The sequence below is a fragment of the Aquarana catesbeiana genome, linkage group LG02 (assembly GCF_042186555.1).
Source record: "Aquarana catesbeiana isolate 2022-GZ linkage group LG02, ASM4218655v1, whole genome shotgun sequence".
Taxonomy (NCBI): Eukaryota; Metazoa; Chordata; class Amphibia; order Anura; family Ranidae; genus Aquarana; species Aquarana catesbeiana.
The window spans coordinates 661,994,933-662,012,664 of record NC_133325.1 but is presented as its reverse complement, the minus strand read 5'-3'; the positions used below and the strand labels follow the sequence as shown (position 1 = coordinate 662,012,664).

Genomic DNA, 17,732 nt, shown 5'->3' with positions numbered 1-17,732 from the left:
AAGAGATCGGATAAGCCCATGATATTGTTATCTGCAGCCTTGGGATAAAGATGGTCAGCTTGACTCTCAATGGCCTCCTTTATTCAAAAGCATAAAATGTTCCCAAGCAATAAATATTACATCGGGCTAGTACACTGGTCAACTTGGTATTTGTGGGAGGTTGCATCAAAAATATACATATTTCTGCTAACTAGTACTTGTCCAGGCTCTTTTAAACAGGAGAAGCTCAAGTTAGGTGTCCACACCAAAGGAGGACAAACTCAAAAGAGCAAGGGTTTATTGGGGTGAACAATGAAATGAAAACCTAATATACCTAAATATAGAAACAGAAAATATATACATTGATAATAAATTATTTTGGTATGTAAATTCCATTCACATCACCCTGTGCTCTTTTCAGGCCTCTGTAGCTCTTAAGGAAGCAGAATGGCAGAATACGTATCCAATGGACTTTTATGCCAACCAGTCTCTGGGTCCTTGGACAGTAAACCATGAGTCCCATCGGCCTCCCAGAATTGCTGCTAAACAAACAAAGGTGAGTTCAGGTACAAGCAACACTTATGTGCTAAACCATTATATTTGTGGATAGTAATATTTTGTTAAATGTTTTTTCTTAGCATCAGCCTCTTATCACAGCTTTATACAGCCACCTAGTACTTGCTTTATTGTTTAAGGTTTCTGGGCTGTTTTTATGGAATCAAAATATCTCTTTTGATTTTGAACACATAAATGTCTTTGCATTTCTCTCTAGTCCCCCTGATTTGCAGTGCACCAACTGCACCACCTAGTGGTCAGAGATTTGCTTACTGCCTTTGGGCTGATATGTCTTTGCAATGCATGTGTACCTTTGGGAAGTTTTTGTTTAATAAATCAGAATGAGCTTAACATGCATAGTGTTAATATAGGAGTTAATAATCCTCATTGGATGTTGCAGATGGCCAAGCACATATACTGAGATTGTGTTTATGATTATGGCTCATTATGGTACATGGATGTGCTGTTCAAAGAGAAATGGAATTCAAGTAGCACAAGCTTCTTTTACATAGAAGGCATTTCTTAATGGATATGTGGAACCTTGAGCCAGTAGGAAGCCCAACATAGAAAGGGTAGAGGTCAGTGTAAGATGGAGGAGATACAGCCTGCGCTGCTGTTTGGAGCTAGTAATACCACTCATTGATCATTCCCTTATGACAGTTGTTTAAGGTCTTTAAGTAGCTTTTTAAATTGTTGCCTCTCTACCCTTGTACCCTTGATTCCTCCTGTATTGAATTGTATTGTAACTCTACTGCCTGCCCTTATGTTGTAAAGTGCTGCGCAAACTGTTGGCGCTTATAAATTCTGTATAATAATAATATTTAGCAATAATGGAAACTAGTACACTAGTAGGAGATGGTTACAAATAGTTTGGGTTACCTGCATGAAACAAGCCTCAAAAGCCATGGCTAGATAGTGCTTGTGAGACTTTATTATATGTTCTATGTCTTCTTTTTATTGTAGTGCATGTAGAAGTTGCCTGCAGCAGGCCTTAATCTTTGAGAAGTTTGCACACACCTTGTACTAGGTTGGGAAAAAAAGGGAACGTCATTGTTCAATATTGTACTGCTTTCTGTCTTACAAAAACATAAAGGCTTAAATAAGGATAACTTGCACGACCTGTACATTACAATGATTACCTTTATAACAAACTACATGGTCCTGTTCAGCCAGAAGGTCCTGTTCATAAGGGGCAGTACAGCATTGGACAGAAGACAAATAAAGGGCATCACATTAGATAGGCTTCCTGTTGTACAAAAAGTAATTTGTCACAAACCGAAAAAAGCTGTATTCTTAATGTTCAACATGAATAAGAGGCTTCCGGACAGCTGCTCCAGCAAATATCCTATTCAAAATCTATAATGGATTTTTAATAGCGTAGGTTTATACAAGTACAAAACTAAACACAAAAGCATAAAAGTAGTACGAAAGTCTTCGTCCATCAAGCTGTAGTAACATTTAACTACCTGAGTACCACCCTTCACTACCAGGCCATTTTTAAGTTTTAAGTGCTATGATAGGTTGATTGACAATTACTCAGTTATGCAACACTGTATCCAAATTAACTTTATATTTTTTTATACAGGTAGAGCCTTTTGGTAAGTAGACACCCCGAAGGGATCTTTTGCCACAATTTTTTGCAAATGAGTAAACATGATGGTGTTAGGGTGGTTAAACAGTTATTCCACCCCAGACCAAGATTTCGGTTATGGGATGAGACACCAGGCAGACTGGACCGATCTTGTGCTCCATGCTCTACCCTCCTGCCACAGACTCTCACTCCTGTTGCTGCATTCTCCATAACATCAGTCGTCTGCAAACTAATCACTGCCAGCTTCACTGATACAGTGGCAGATGAGTGGAGCTGGGAACGTTTTACAAGCCTACACACTCCATGCAAAATTTTGATATTAGTTTTTGCTTGGAGAAGCCTTTAATAATATGGGGCTTTGTAGTGGTGCACTAGATAGAGCATATCATTAATGTACAGGTCATACAGTTGTGCTCATAAGTTTACATACCCTGTCAGAATTTATGATTTCTTGACCATTTTTCAGAGAATATGAATGATAACACAAAAACTTTTCTTTCACTCATGGTTAGTGTTTGGCTGAAGCCAATTTTTATCAATCAACTGTGTTTACTCTTTTTAAATCATAATCACAACAGAAACTACCCAAATGACCCTGATCAAAAGTTTACTTACCCTAGTGATTTTGGCCTGATAACATGCAAACAAGTTGACACAAAGGGGTTTGAATGGCTATTAAAGGTAACCATCATCACCTGTGATCTGTTTGCTTGTAATTAGTGTGTGTATATAAAAGGTCAATGAGTTTCTGGACTCCTGACAGACTCTTGTATCTTTCATCCAGTGCTGCACTGACGTTTCTGGATTCTGAGTCATGAGGAAAGCAAAAGAATTATCAAAGGATCTGCGGGAAAAGGTAGTTGAACTGTATAAAACAGGAATGGGATATAAAAAGATATCCAAGGAATTGAGAATGCCAATCAGCAGTTTTAAAACTCTAATCAATAAGTGGAAAATGAGGGGTTCTGCTGAAACCAAACCACGGTCAGGTAGACCAACTAAAATTTCAGCCACAACTGCCAGGAAAATTGTTTGGGATGCAAAGAAAAACCCACAAATAACTTCAGGTGAAATACAGGACTCTCTGAAAACGTGTGGTGTGGCTGTTTCAGGACGCACAGTAAGGAGGCACTGGGCTGCATGGTCGAGTCGCCAGAAGAAAGCCATTACTACACAAATACCACAAAGTATCCTGCTTTACAATACGCCAAACAGCACAGACACAAGCCTCAAACCTTCTGGCACAAAGTCATTTGGGGCGATGAGACCAAAATTGAGCTTTTTGGCCACAACCATAAACGCTTCATTTGAAGAGGGGTCAACAAGGCCTATGATGAAAGGTACTGTGAAACACAGAGGTAGATCACTGATGTTTGGGGGATGTGTGAGCTGCAATGGCGCAGGAAATTTGGTCAAAATTGATGGCAAGATGAGTGCAGTATGTTATCAAACAATACTGGAGGAACATTTGCATTCATCAGCCAGAAAGCTGCGCATGGGACGTACTTGGACATTCCAACATGACAATGATCCAAAACACAAGGCCAAGTCGACCTGTCATTGGCTACCGCAGAATAAAGTGAAGGTTCTGGAGTGGCTATCTCAGTCTCCTGACCTCAATATCATTGAGCGATTCTGGGGAGATCTCAAACGTGCAGTTCATGCAAGACAGCCCAAGAATTTACAGGAACTGAAGGGTTTTTGCCAAGAGGAATGGGCAGCTTTGCCATCTGAGAAGATAAGAGCCTCATCCACAAATACCACAAAAGACTTCAAGCTGTCATTGATGTTAAAGGGGGCAATACACGGTATTAAGAACTGGGGTATGTAAACTTTTGATCACGGTAATTTGGGTAGTTTCTGTTGCCATTATGATTTTAAAAGAGTAAACACAGTTGTTTGATAATAAATGGCTTCGGCCAAACACTAACCATGAGTGAAAGAAAAATTTTTGTTTTATCATTCATATTCTCTGAAAAATGGCCAAGAAATCAGAAATTCTGTCAGGGTATTTAAACTTATGAGCACAACTGTACTTGGAGGGAGGAAGAGGTGAAGTGGTTGATGTACATGTCAAATACAAGGGAGGATGAAGATGAGGGGGTTAAATTTGAAGGATATTGGGGGTGAGGGGAGAAGAGGGGACACGTGAAATGGTTAAAAAATGATACCACAATCAAATGAATTAAACCCTTCCTCTTGAATTTGCTGCTGCCTTTCTCTGATCCCTTACTACAAACCATTCATGAGTTCATCCTTCCTCAAAACCACTCTGTAAATTATAACAGCTCAGGTCACAACCATTCACTTACACATTAGCCGCCCCTGTGTGTTTTCTGCAGCATCATGTAAAAAAAAAAACATTGCTCCTGAAATACACATCCATCTCTTGCTGTTTTTTTAGAATATGGTGGTATGTAGCTGGTTAAAGCACCTCAAAGTGCACTTAAGGCATGATAAAGTATCAGTGGTGTTATGGAATGACTTAAGTGCTATTTAGCAACAAAACTCCCATCGATTTTTTTTTTCTTTTTTTATTATAGCCTACTGTATTAATTATAATGTTGTCTTGCTCTACTCCTACTCACCATGCTCCAGCACTTTCTCGTGCTTCTTTCTTAATTTTCAGGTTGACCATCAGCTCTTTTCCTGTGAGCCCAGGCAGCCAATAACACACCCTCAGGTGTTCTGTTTTTTTTTTTTTTGGGGGGGGGGTTACAGATTATATTGTTATTCAAGAGTTTCGTAAGAACAGACAGTGTTCAGACAGGAAATATATGATTGTCTAATACTAGTACATCCCAGTCAACTCAATTATGTGGCTAATGTGGCTATATATAACAGGTGTTCTGCTTTAATGCCACTTTCACACTTGTGCGACCTAAAAGTTGCGCGGCTTTGCCGCAACTTGAAGCAATGTCTGTGTAGTGCAGAGACTATAATGAAGTCGTTGCGACTTGAAGTCACACAAATATGAATGGTACTCTTTGGAAATCATGGGGTACGACTGGTCATGAGACATTTGCAGGATAGGTCGCACAAGTGTGAAAGGAGCTTAAGTGATATTGCAGCTGATTAGTCAAGGCATATAGACATACAGTTGTGCTCAAAAGTTTGCATACCCTAGCAGAAATTGTGATGTGGGAAATGAACCTTTAATTGCCATTTTAACCTGTGTGTGCCACCTTCTGTGTCTGTACCAAGGCCAAACATTGAATGAATGAATGAATGAATGATTTGTATAGTGCTGCAGTTGCGAATCGCCTCAAGGCGCTGGATCCGTCCTGTGTTGTCAAGCTTCTTAGAAGAGGTAGGTCTTGAGTTTCTTTCTGAGGGCCTGATGGTTTTCTTCCATGCGAATGTGAGTAGGTAGGGCGTTTCATAGCCGTGGTCCTTGGACTGCAAATCTTCGTCCTCCCTTTGTTTTGTTGCGGGTTTTTGGAATAAGGAGGAGGTTCTGATTAGAAGATCGAAGACTGCGATTGGGTGTGTAGCGTTTTATTTTCTCGCATAGGTATTGAGCGTTTCCGTGTATACATTTGTGGGTGAGGCAGAGGGTCTTGAAAGTGATCCGATTCTTTACAGTTAGCCAATGTAGGCTCCTCAGGGAAGGGGAGATGGATTCCCAGGGTTTTTTTCCTGTTAACAGTCTTGCCGCCGTGTTTTGGATGAGTTGTAAGCGCGCAAGCTGATATTGGGGTAGTCCTATGTAGAGGGAGTTTGCGTAGTCGAGTCTTGAATTGATGATTGTTCCAACTACTGCTGCTTTGTCCTCTTCTGGCACGAATGGGATGAGTCTACGTAGCAGGCGGAGGAGATGGTGAGATCCGCTGACTACTGATCCTATTTGTGCATCCATTGACATTTCTGAGTCAAAAATGACTCCGAGACTCTTGGCTTTGGTGCTTGGCGAGATGGTCTGTCCAAAGATGGTGGGCAGTGTCCATCGGGTCTTAGTTTTGGAATTTTGGTTTCCGTGTAGGAGAAGAAGCTCTGTTTTTGATCCGTTGAGTTTGAGAGAGCTAGTAGTCATCCAGTCGTCTATCAGAGTGAGGCATTTTTCTAGTTGCTGAAGGTGGTCTTTTCCTCCGGTGATGCGGAGGTAGAGTTGGGTATCATCAGTGTATGAGTGGAAGCAGAGGTCCGATTTTCTGATGATTTTGAGGAGTGGGCGGATGTAGATGTTGAAGAGCACTGGTGACAAGGGTGAACCTTGAGGGACTCCACAAGAGATTGCTCGGGTTTCAGAGTAGAATTCTCCTAGTTTCACTGTCTGAGAGCGATTCCCTAAGAAGGATGCAAACCATTGTAGATCTGAACCTGTGACTCATGCTACTTCTGTGAGGCGGATGAGTAGAGTATTGTGGTCCACTGTATCGAACGCTGCACTGAGGTCCAACAGTACCAGGAGACATGATTCTCCATCATCAGCTGCTTCGAGGGCATCGTCCCATATTTTGAGGAGTGCTGTTTCTTTTCCACGGCCTGGGCGGAAGCCTGATTGCAGAGGATCCAGGAGATTGTGTGTGTCCAGGTGGTGTTGTAGCTGTTGTACTACTGCTTTCTCCATAATCTTGGAGATGGTGTTGAGGCTTGTTATCGGTCTGCGATGGTTAGGGTCGAGGTTGGGTTTCTTTAAGAGAGGTTTGACGATGCCATGTTTGAGGGCAGTTTGGACAGTCCTTTCTTTGAATAACTGGTTTATGAGGTGTGTTATAGTAGGAGCCAAGATGTCGGAACATTCTTTCAGGAGTTTTGTGGGAATGATGTCGTTTGGTGATGTGCTGTCTCTGAGGCTTCTGATGATGTTTTTGGTGGTGTCAGTGGTGATTGGGATCAGCAAAAAATTTGGTGCTTGTGTGATGATCGTGTCAATTTTTTTCTTTTTGCTTTAGTTGGTTGAGGTTGGTTGTTTTTTTCTGTTTAATCGATTTCTGGATGTTGTCGATTTTGTCGATAAAAAAATCTGATAACTCATTGCAGTATTCTTGGGTTTCGTTTCCTGGGGGCTCTAGGCAGGTAGGGTTCATAGTCTTCCAAATAACATTTTATTGTAATATTTGTATTACAGGAGTAATATGTAGATAACGACAAAATAAAAAAGGGAAGGAAAAAGGAAAGAAGGGGAGCATGTAATAAGAGACATGTATATAACAGTTCCCTACATCTTTCCCCATAACACTGTTCAAAACTGTACAGGTCGTTAATACATTCAAGGCATAGAGAAAGAAAGAAGAGGAAGAAGAGAATGAAGGAAGAGAAGGAGGGGGGGGGGGGGGCGGTTGTTATAGTAACTTGTTTACTTGTTCATGGTGGATCCTCTCGAAGATGCCACAGCTCCCAAACTTTATTATGCGCTTCCAGCCTATCCTGTATTCTGGCCGTCATCTTCTCCATCAACTCCACATCTTTAATCCTGGCGTATAGGGCTTCAGGAGTGGGGGGAGAAGTTTTTTTCCATTGTAGGGCAATTAGACAGCGTGCCGCCGTGAGAATGTGGCGCATTATTTTTTTGTATGGTGTAGGGATCTTTAGTTGTAAGACTCCTAGAAGAAAGGACTTGGGGATCATGGGGATCTGTACTTCTAAAAGACCGGTCAACAACTGGTGGACCGCAGCCCAGTAAGGAGTTATCAATGGACAGCTCCAATATATGTGGAGGAGTGTTCCTCTTTCTTTTTGACAGCGCCAGCAGCGATCGGAGCTGGAGGGGTATATGGCGTGGAGGGTATCCGGGGTCATATACCAGTACAGGAGGATTTTATAAGTGTTTTCCTTGTATAGGGTACAAAGGGAGCTTTTTGCCGCCTGGGTCCATATCGTCTGCCATTGCTCCATGGGAAGTTCCTCACAGAGGGCTTTTTCCCATTTGATCATGTAAGCATGTTTACCTTTAGTTTCTATTGGGTGGGCATTTATTATTTTGTAAATGTCAGAAATTAGGCCCTTCTGGGCCGTGCCCCCCAGGATTAGGTTTTCAAAAGGCGTTGGAAGGGAGAACTGTAGATCAGACGATATGGACAGGGCATAGTGGCGTATTGGCAGGTAACTGTAGAAGGCTTGATGCGGAAGGTCATATTTGGCCTGAAGATCAGAGTAGGGCAGTAGCCTGCGGGTTCTAGGGTCTACTATGTGTCCGTAGTGGAAAAGGTTCCGTGACGACCATGAATGGGACATCTGGTGAGTGAGACTGTCTGGGATTTTGGGGTTGCAGATAAAGGACGTTAGGACCGATTTTTCTGAGGACAACTCATGTAAGTGGGATAGTTTGTTCCACAATTGACGAAGATGGGACATGGTTCCCAGTAAGCGCTCAGGGGGGACCTCCGCCCTCACGTTCCATAATAGGCTATTTAGGTGGGTTGGGGCTAACCATATTTTTTCAATCTCTGTCCACCTATTATAGGACCTTTGAGTGAACCATGAGGCTATGGCACGTAGTTGGGTAGCTTGGTAATATTTAATGAGGTTGGGGAATGCGAGACCTCCATCTGAGCGCGCCGCCATCATTACCGATTGAGGAATTCTATGTCTTTTGTAGTTCCAGGTGAATTTAAAAAGGTCAGATTGCAGTTTACTTAGGTGATTGCGGGGGACAGGGATGGGTAGTGCTTGGAAAAGGTAGAGTAATTTCGGAAGGATTGTCCTCTTAATCGACGCGATCCGACCCAACAGGGAGATGTGGTGTTTTTTCCAAGATGTAAGCAAGGCTCTGATAGAGCGGTATATGGGAGGAAAGTTTTTATGGTATAAAGTGTTGAATTTTGTGGTGATATGTACCCCTAGATATTTCAAGGAAGTGGTTTTCCAGTGATATGTGAAATTTGCCTTCAGGTGTGTTGTTTCCGTATCCGAGATGTTGATTGGGAGGGCCTCTGATTTAGAGGTATTAATTTTATAGCCCGATAGGGCTCCATATTTGTCCAGTTCTGCATGTAAAGTTGCCAGGGAAATTCTGGGCTGGGTCAGGGTGAGGATCACGTCATCCGCGAATAATGAGATCTTGAACTCCCGACCCCTGACAGAGATTCCCTGAATATCCCAGTTACCTCGAATAGAGGCCGCCAAGGGTTCGACACATAATGCGAATAATAGGGGTGACAGTGGACATCCCTGGCGAGTGCCGTTTGTTATTGAGAAAGCGGGGGAAATGGCAAAGGGAGTCCTGACCTGTGAAGAGGGATTGGTATAGAGGTGCTTTATAGCTCTCAGGAATGGTCCCCGAAATCCCGCGTGTTGTAATGTGGCGAACAGGAAGGGCCACCCAAGTCGGTCAAAGGCCTTTTCGGCATCCAGACTAAGTAGCAAAGACGCCGTTTTCTCCCTGTTCGCCACATCCACCAGATCAATCACCTTTCTGGTGTTATCGCCTGCCTAAGGGGGACAAAGCCCACCTGGTCTTTGTGAATAAGGGATGGGAGGATCATATTCAATCGTATTGATAGTAGTTTAGTAAAAATTTTTAGGTCCGAGTTCAGCAAGGCAATGGGTCTATAGTTAGCACATAGGGTAGGGTCTTTATCTGGTTTAGGGATCAGAGTGATATATGAGCGGTGCATGTCTGACGGGATGGGGGAGTCTCGGTAAAAGGCATTAAATAGTTTGCACATATGTGGTAAGAGGATGGGGAGGACGGCCTTGTAATATTCGTAGAGTAATCCGTCTGGACCGGGGGCCTTGTGAGACGGGAGAGTCTTTATAGTCTGTTCTATTTCCTCCTCGGTAATCGGCATGTTTAAAGTTGGCAGATCAGAGGTTTGGAGCTGCGGGACTCCGCTCCACGCAAGGTAACGTTGCATTCGGTGGAGAAGGTCTGGCGGGGCGGGATTACTAGGGATATTAGGATTATTGTAGAGGTCCTGATAGTAGTCTGCAAAGGTATCGGCAATGTCCTTGGGGTGGGATAGTAGGGAGCCTAGTTTATTCCTAATTTGATGTGGTGTGGATATGTGGGAGTTATCACGTAGTTTTTTCGCTAGTAAGGAGTGTGCTTTGTTGCCTTTATCATAGTACAGTTGTCTTAGTCTGAGGATAGCTTTTTCTACCCGCCCCATAGCTAAGTCGCTCAGGGTTGTTCACAGGTGTATGACTTTTTTAAGGAGGGTTAGGGTAGGGGACCGTTGTAATTGGATTTCTAAAGCTCTAAGTTCTTTTTCGGTTTGAAGTTTTGTGGCCAGGGCATCTTTTTTCATGGCAGATGACAGTGCCATGCATCTGCCTCGGATCACGGCCTTGTGGGCTTCCCATAATGTGGATGGAGATATGTCAGGGGTATTGTTTTCTGCAAAGTAGTGAGTTAAAGTGGATATTAATTCCGTTTTCGATGGGAGGTGTTGAAGGAGGAATGTGTTTAATTTCCAATTGTATGGCCTACATGTGGCGGAACCTAGTTCCAATTTAAGTAAAATAGGTGCATGGTCAGACCATGAGATTGGTAATATCCGTGCCTCTCTTGTATGTCTAAGCGTGAAATTATTTACAAAGAAATAATCGATGCGTGAGTGTATTTAGTGGGGGGCTGAGTAGAACGTGTATTGCCGATCGCCAGGGTGGAGAGCTCTCCAGGCATCGAAGAGAGCATAACGTCTAGAGAGTCTGCGAAAAAGCTTCGAGTCCCTCAGGGCACGAGCCGGTATTGCCCTGGGGCTCACCACCTGACGATCCGCAGTTGTTGAATGAGTTAGGTTAAAATCGCCTCCCACCACTAATATCTCATGTTCAGATTTAAAGAGTCGAGTAAATACTCTAGTCAGAAAGTTATATTGTTTAATGTTGGGAGCATAGAGGGTGCAAAGGGTGAGTGCCTGTTTTTGCCATTGTCCTTGAAGAATGACAAAGTGGCCATATGGGTCGCTATATTGTGCTGTGCATTTAAAGGGAGATCCATTTTTAATGAGAATGGCGACCCCTGCCCATTTATGTGGACCTGAAGAGTGGTATATTTGGGAGAAATGTTTGGAAGCAAATGCAAATGAGCCCCCCTTATCAAAGTGTGTCTCTTGGACAAAAATAATATCTGCTCCAGATTGTCTAAATTCCCTCAGCGCCAGATGTCTCTTTTTATTGGAATTTAGGCCGTGGACGTTTAAAGATAAGATCTTAGCCATGGTGTCAATTTGGATGGGATAGATGTCTTACCTGATGTGGAGAGGATGTTCAGAAGGCGGTGGGTTGGCTGTGCACATACCTCGAGAGGGGAGCCAGGTAGATTCCACGGGTTACCCGTTGGGTCACATGATGGTGGGTAGACGAGGGGGGGGAAGACGAGTAAAAAGGAGGGGGAAAGGGGAGAAAGAAAGAGAGAGAGAAAAAGGTGATTAGTATAAATCAAACAAGTATAAATTCGAACAACTGTTATCAAACGACCTTGAGAGGCAAAAAGGCCTAGGGATCCTCCCAACTGGGGTCCAAAAGGACCAGTCAGGTGGATGCAAGGGAGCCCTAATTTGGTCATACAAAACATGAACTGTAAAATAGCTACAACTGCTATCATTTAACCAGGAGGGGGGTGGGTAGAAGTGATATCTGCTACTCTCTCAGATGTCCTCGGAGACATGCCCATATTGTAAACTGGGATGTAAACTTGGGGCGCAAGGAGGGGGGGACTAAGTAAACTATAGTGTCCAGGGCTAGTTCACCAGTGGTATCTGGTGGTCAAATAGGCCATCAGTAAGTATCTTTAAGGTGTTGTTACGCCATCCGAAGTCAGCCATTTCCGTGCTTGGTACTCTTGTGTGAAGCATCTTTGTTTCGGGATCTGTTGGATGAGGAACCTTCTGCCAGGTTGCGGGTGGTGTAGGCGGATTGGTGACCAGGTCCCAATCTGGGAGACGGGGGACGGATATTCCCACTGTGTTGCAGAAGGCTTGTAGGTCCTCCGGGTAGCGTAGTATGGCAGATTTGCCTTGGTTTTTAGCTGTAAGGCTGAAGGGGAACCCCCAGCGGTAGGGGATATTTTCTTCTTGTAAGATGCGCAGTAGTGGTTGAAGAAGTCTTCGTTTTTGTAATGTGATCCATGAGAGATCTGGATATAGTTGTACTTGAGCATTTTTGTAAGTCACTCTGCGTGCTAAGCGAGCTTGTCGCATAATGTCCTCTTTCAGAGGGTAGGAGTTAATCCTACAAATAATGTCTCTTGGTTGTGCAGTGGCATTCTTAGGTCACAAGGCTCGGTGGGCTCTGTCCATTTCTATGAACTTAGTGACGGGTTCACCCAAGAGATTGTTAAACACATCTTGTAGAATATGTTGGATATCTTCTGGGCCTTCAACTTCTGGAATTCCTCTCACTCGTATGTTGTTCCTGCGTCCCCTGTTGTCCAAAATGGAGATCCATTTTTAATGAGAATGGCGACCCCTGCCCGTTTATGTGGACCTGAAGAGTGGTATATTTGGGAGAAATGTTTGGAAGCAAATGCAAATGAGCCCCCCTTATCAAAGTGTGTCTCTTGGACAAAAATAATATCTGCTCCAGATTGTCTAAATTCCCTCAGCGGCAGATGTCTCTTTTTATTGGAATTTAGGCCGTGGACGTTTAAAGATAAGATCTTAGCCATGGTGTCAATTTGGATGGGATAGATGTCTTACCTGATGTGGAGAGGATGTTCAGAAGGCGGTGGGTTGGCTGTGCACATACCTCGAGAGGGGAGCCAGGTAGATTCCACGGGTTACCCGTTGGGTCACATGATGGTGGGTAGACGAGGGGGGGGAAGACGAGTAAAAAGGAGGGGGAAAGGGGAGAAAGAAAGAGAGAGAGAAACAGGTGATTAGTATAAATCAAACAAGTATAAATTCGAACAACTGTTATCAAACGACCTTGAGAGGCAAAAAGGCCTAGGGATCCTCCCAACTGGGGTCCAAAAGGACCAGTCAGGTGGATGCAAGGGAGCCCTAATTTGGTCATACAAAACATGAACTGTAAAATAGCTACAACTGCTATCATTTAACCAGGAGGGGGGTGGGTAGAAGTGATATCTCCTACTCTCTCAGATGTCCTCGGAGACATGCCCATATTGTAAACTGGGATGTAAACTTGGGGCGCAAGGAGGGGGGGACTAAGTAAACTATAGTGTCCAGGGCTAGTTCACCAGTGGTATCTGGTGGTCAAATAGGCCATCAGTAAGTATCTTTAAGGTGTTGTTACGCCATCCGAAGTCAGCCATTTCCGTGCTTGGTACTCTTGCGTGAAGCATCTTTGTTTCGGGATCTGTTGGATGAGGAAACCTTCTGCCAGGTTGCGGGTGGTGTAGGCGGATTGGTGACCAGGTCCCAATCTGGGAGACGGGGGACGGATATTCCCACTGTGTTGCAGAAGGCTTGTAGGTCCTCCGGGTAGCGTAGTATGGCAGATTTGCCTTGGTTTTTAGCTGTAAGGCTGAAGGGGAACCCCCAGCGGTAGGGGATATTTTCTTCTTGTAAGATGCGCAGTAGTGGTTGAAGAAGTCTTCGTTTTTGTAATGTGATCCATGAGAGATCTGGATATAGTTGTACTTGAGCATTTTTGTAAGTCACTCTGCGTGCTAAGCGAGCTTGTCGCATAATGTCCTCTTTCAGAGGGTAGGAGTTAATCCTACAAATAATGTCTCTTGGTTGTGCAGTGGCATTCTTAGGTCGCAAGGCTCGGTGGGCTCTGTCCATTTCTATGAACTTGTGACGGGTTCACCCAAGAGATTGTTAAACACATCTTGTAGAATATGTTGGATATCTTCTGGGCCTTCAACTTCTGGAATTCCTCTCACTCGTATGTTGTTCCTGCGTCCCCTGTTGTCCAAGTCTTCCACGTGTCGCTGCATATCTCTTAGCATGGTGTGATGGTCTGCTCCCTGAAGTTGGGTTCTGTGGACTGCAAGCTTGGTCTCTTGGATCTCTTCTTCGGCCATTTCCACTCTGTCAGCTAGGTGTTTAAGGCTTGACTGGAGCACTTGTATTTCCGAGCGACACGTGGACTTTACATCTTCTATCAGTTGTCTAAAGTCCTCTTTAGTGGGGATCGCCTGTAAATATGTTTGCCATTGTGGGGGTGCTGGCTGGGGGTGCTCTGGTACTGTGGACCACTGAGCCGGAGGTGTGCAGGGTGGTAAGGGTGGAGGGCCTGTGGTGGTGAGGCCTAAGGCCTGGTGTGCCGTTCTCGGTGGAGAGTCCCATGGTTCACTCCAGGTTGGAGTCTGAGCAGGGGGGGTGGCCCCTGATGCACCCATCCCCTGAAAGCGGGGGTCAGGCAGGCTCACTTTTTGAGCATAAGTGGCCTGTGGTATTGTCCATTCTCTGGGCGAGCCGAGTGCCTGTGGAAGTGCTAGTTTTTGGGCCTTTGGTGGTGGTGAATCAGGCTCTGCGTGGTTGCGGGGTGCTGGGCTTACTGCAGGTTCCGGAGGAATCCGGTTAGCTGGGCACATAGGGACGGGTAAAGCCGGAAAGTCCATAGAAAAGACTGAGGAGGTTGGGGAGTCCGGTTCCGTGCCATGCATGCAGGGGTCTGATGCTGTTCTCAGCAAGCGAGGAAACGGTTCTGAGCACTGTGTGTACTGCTGGGGAGGGGGGGCCATCATGGCGTCCTGTGAGCCGTGCTGTGGTGTCTCATGAGGCGGGGGTCTGGAGGGGGGACTCACCGCTCCCGAGTTAAGGGGTCCGGTTGTACTGCCCGACGGAGCTGATCCGGAGTCTGTGGGCTTCCGCTGCGGCGAATGGGGCGGTGGAGAGATCCGAGCGGGGCTCCGGGAGTAGGCCGCGGGAGTGTCCGGCGCCATCTTGGCTGCTCCAGTCTGTGGCATGTCCGTCGGCGGGAAGAAGGACCGGAGGCCTGAGGAGGTTCCCGGAGGGGGTAATGATGATCCCCTGGCTGCCGTGGATCTGGTGGTCCTGGATTTGCCCATACGAAAGCTGTGTAGTGTCCCCTATGCGCTGATTGTTCCCGGGCTGAGAGAGAGCAGAGAGATCAGGCTGCCATCCAGAGCGGCTTCCGGTCACGCCCCCCCAGGGTTCATAGTCTTAGTGACTATTTTGAAGAGTTCCCGAGGGCGGTTTAGGGCTGTTGAGATGGTGTTTGAGAAGTGTTCCTTTTTTGCTTTGAAGATTGCTTTGTGATATTTATCCGTGAGTGCTTTGTAGTTTGTGGTTTTCCTTTGTGGAGTTTCTTCTCCAGGCTCTTTCAGCTCTTCTGCATTCCTGCTTTAGTAAAGTAAGAGTGCCATTAAACCATCCAGAGTTTATTTTGCGGTCGTGTGTTCTACATTTTGGAGCCATTGAGTCCGCTGTTTGTAGTAATGCCTTGTTTAAGGAGTTGAGTGTTTGTTCCGTTGAGTGGTTTAAGTTTAGCATTGCTATTTTGTTTGATAGTGTGGTTTTGAAGAATTCGGAGTGTAGTTTCTTCTGAGATCTTGTCCAGCGTGTTGTATTTGCCTGTTTCCGTTTTTGGAGAGTGGTGTTGGTGGCGATTTCAAATTTGATAGCGTGGTGATCCGTCCATGGTAGCGGTAGGTTGTCGAATATGTTGACGTCCATATTTTGTTTGAAGATGAGGTCCAGAATGTGTCCTGAACCATGTGTAGGAACATTTATCAGTTGCTGAAGACCTAATTCTTTCAGTTGGTTAATGCAGGCGGTGGCGATAGGGTCTTGGGTGGAGTTTGCCCAGAGGTTGAAATCTCCAAGTGCCAAAAAGTTTTTTTTGGCTTTCAGGGTGTGCTTTGACATGAATTCTGTGAGGGGTGTAAGGAGATTGGTCTTCGGTCCTGGTGGTCTGTAACATAGAAGTATGTAGATAGTGTCTTGGGGTGTTGTTTGAAGATGTAGGGTGAGTGTCTCCATGAAAGGCACTGAATTCTGTACAGTTTGTTTGGTGAGCGCGAGGTGAGATTTGAAGATCACTGCTGGGCCTCCTCCTTTTTTTCCTGTACTGTGTTCCGTTAGGATCCTGTAGTTCTCAGGTACTAATTCGGTTAGGATGGCGTTGCAGTCGGGTGTTAGCCAACTTTCCGTAATGAAGAGGCAATCTATGTTGTTTTAGGCGATGAAGTCGTGTACCTCCAATCTGTGCTTGACTGCAGATCTGGTGTTGATCAGTGCGCATGCTAATTGTTGTGGTTGTATTCCAGGGTATGTAAACTTTTTATCAGGGCCATTTGGATGATTTCTTTTATCATTATGATTTAAAAAGGATCCAAAAAAACTATGTGATAATACATGACTTCATGTGATTGCTATCCTTAAAGTGGTTGTAAACTCTCCCCGACAACTTTGTCCCATGTAAATCAGCATAAAAAACCCTAATGAACACTGCTTGTAGATATCTCCTTACTTGCTTAGTATTGTTGTAATCCTTTTTGTTCTTTAGAATGACTTCACTGAGCATGCCCAGATCTCCTCTGATTTATGGCACACTCTGTGTACTTATCTGTCTATTATCAGATCTTCCTACAGCACAACTCTGAAATCCCAGGGACTGCATAATCACTCAGAGCTTAATACTACACTCCATGTGACATCACATGCAGTGTAAACTTGGGCATGGGACAGGATTACTGCAGCCTTATCAGCTGAAGCTGATAAGACTGACACAGGCAAACACTAGATAATAGGCACAAAATAAAACAAGTCAGCTATGAGCAGTGAAACAGGGTTGCCATAGAAACATTGGATTGAGAAGGAGGCTTGGTTAACAGTACAGAAAGTGCTCAATGTAAGGGCGGAAATACACTCTACTGTGGACTCGGAAAACAATACTTAAGATGGCACTGCCTAACCCCTGGAAACAAGTTTTTTAAAGTTTTTTTAAACAGTAAGTAGTATGCGATTTGGGCTGGATTACAGTGGCTATAGTTTGATAATTACTTATTATAATGGACTAAATGAAAAGCAGCATCAGAGTGGGAGCGTTTACTTCCTCTTTAAATAAAAGACAGTTTTTGGCATGATCAGTCATATTTTCCATATTAATGCCAAAATTTAACAATTTCTTTTGAGCACAACTGTATTTAATAAAGGTGTGTAAAGGGCAAGGAGAATTGTGGCAATGCTAAGACCTGCCATGGTGTGATTATAGGAAAAAGACACACAGGATTCACATTTAAACAGAGCGCAAAGCTCCAGGAGTATTGCTTTTGAATGGAGAAGACTGGCTTGACTGTTTTCTCTGGGTTTTGTATTCAGGGATCGGGGCCTGAAGCTTGAAGGCTCCAAAGTGTCTTGGAGGATGAAGCCTTCAATCCTGTGTCCGGGACTTGCTGGAGATCTGCAGGCTATGTGAGTCCACAGGTGTACAAATTAGTTATAAGCCAGGAATGATCATAGCGCAAGGCCCAAGGATAAAGCATGTGGCGCAGTGAGAGGGGCTGAGATTTTTGCCTCCCATTTTATGCAACCCATGTTACCTATGGAGGAGGTGGAGGACTTCCTTGCAAAATTCTAAAGAGTCGCAACACGGAGAGCATGGCTAAGAGACTGGTGGTCAAAGTTGCTACCACCAGATGGACCTTAGCTGGCATGACTGTGACCAGTATAAAGTCACAGTCCTGTGGGAAGTGGATGCCCAGCGTGACAGAGACATCTAGCAATGCTCTGGCATGGGAGAGGTATCAATGGGAGGCCAAGGCACCCAAAAAGCAAGAGAAATG

General features: G+C 44.5%; 1 protein-coding gene across 1 annotated transcript in view; it reads left to right on the top strand.

The window, feature by feature from the left end:
- Positions 1 to 3,079, top strand: part of DPH1 (diphthamide biosynthesis 1) — a 444,182-nt gene extending 441,103 nt beyond the window's left edge. Inside the window, exons 11-12 of the mRNA XM_073616616.1 lie at positions 401 to 535; positions 2,910 to 3,079. Of these exons, the coding sequence (XP_073472717.1) occupies positions 401 to 535; positions 2,910 to 2,936 (162 nt within the window). The 3' untranslated portion in view covers positions 2,937 to 3,079. The remainder of the gene's footprint in view (positions 1 to 400; positions 536 to 2,909) is intronic.
- Positions 3,080 to 17,732: the final 14,653 nt, after the last annotated feature.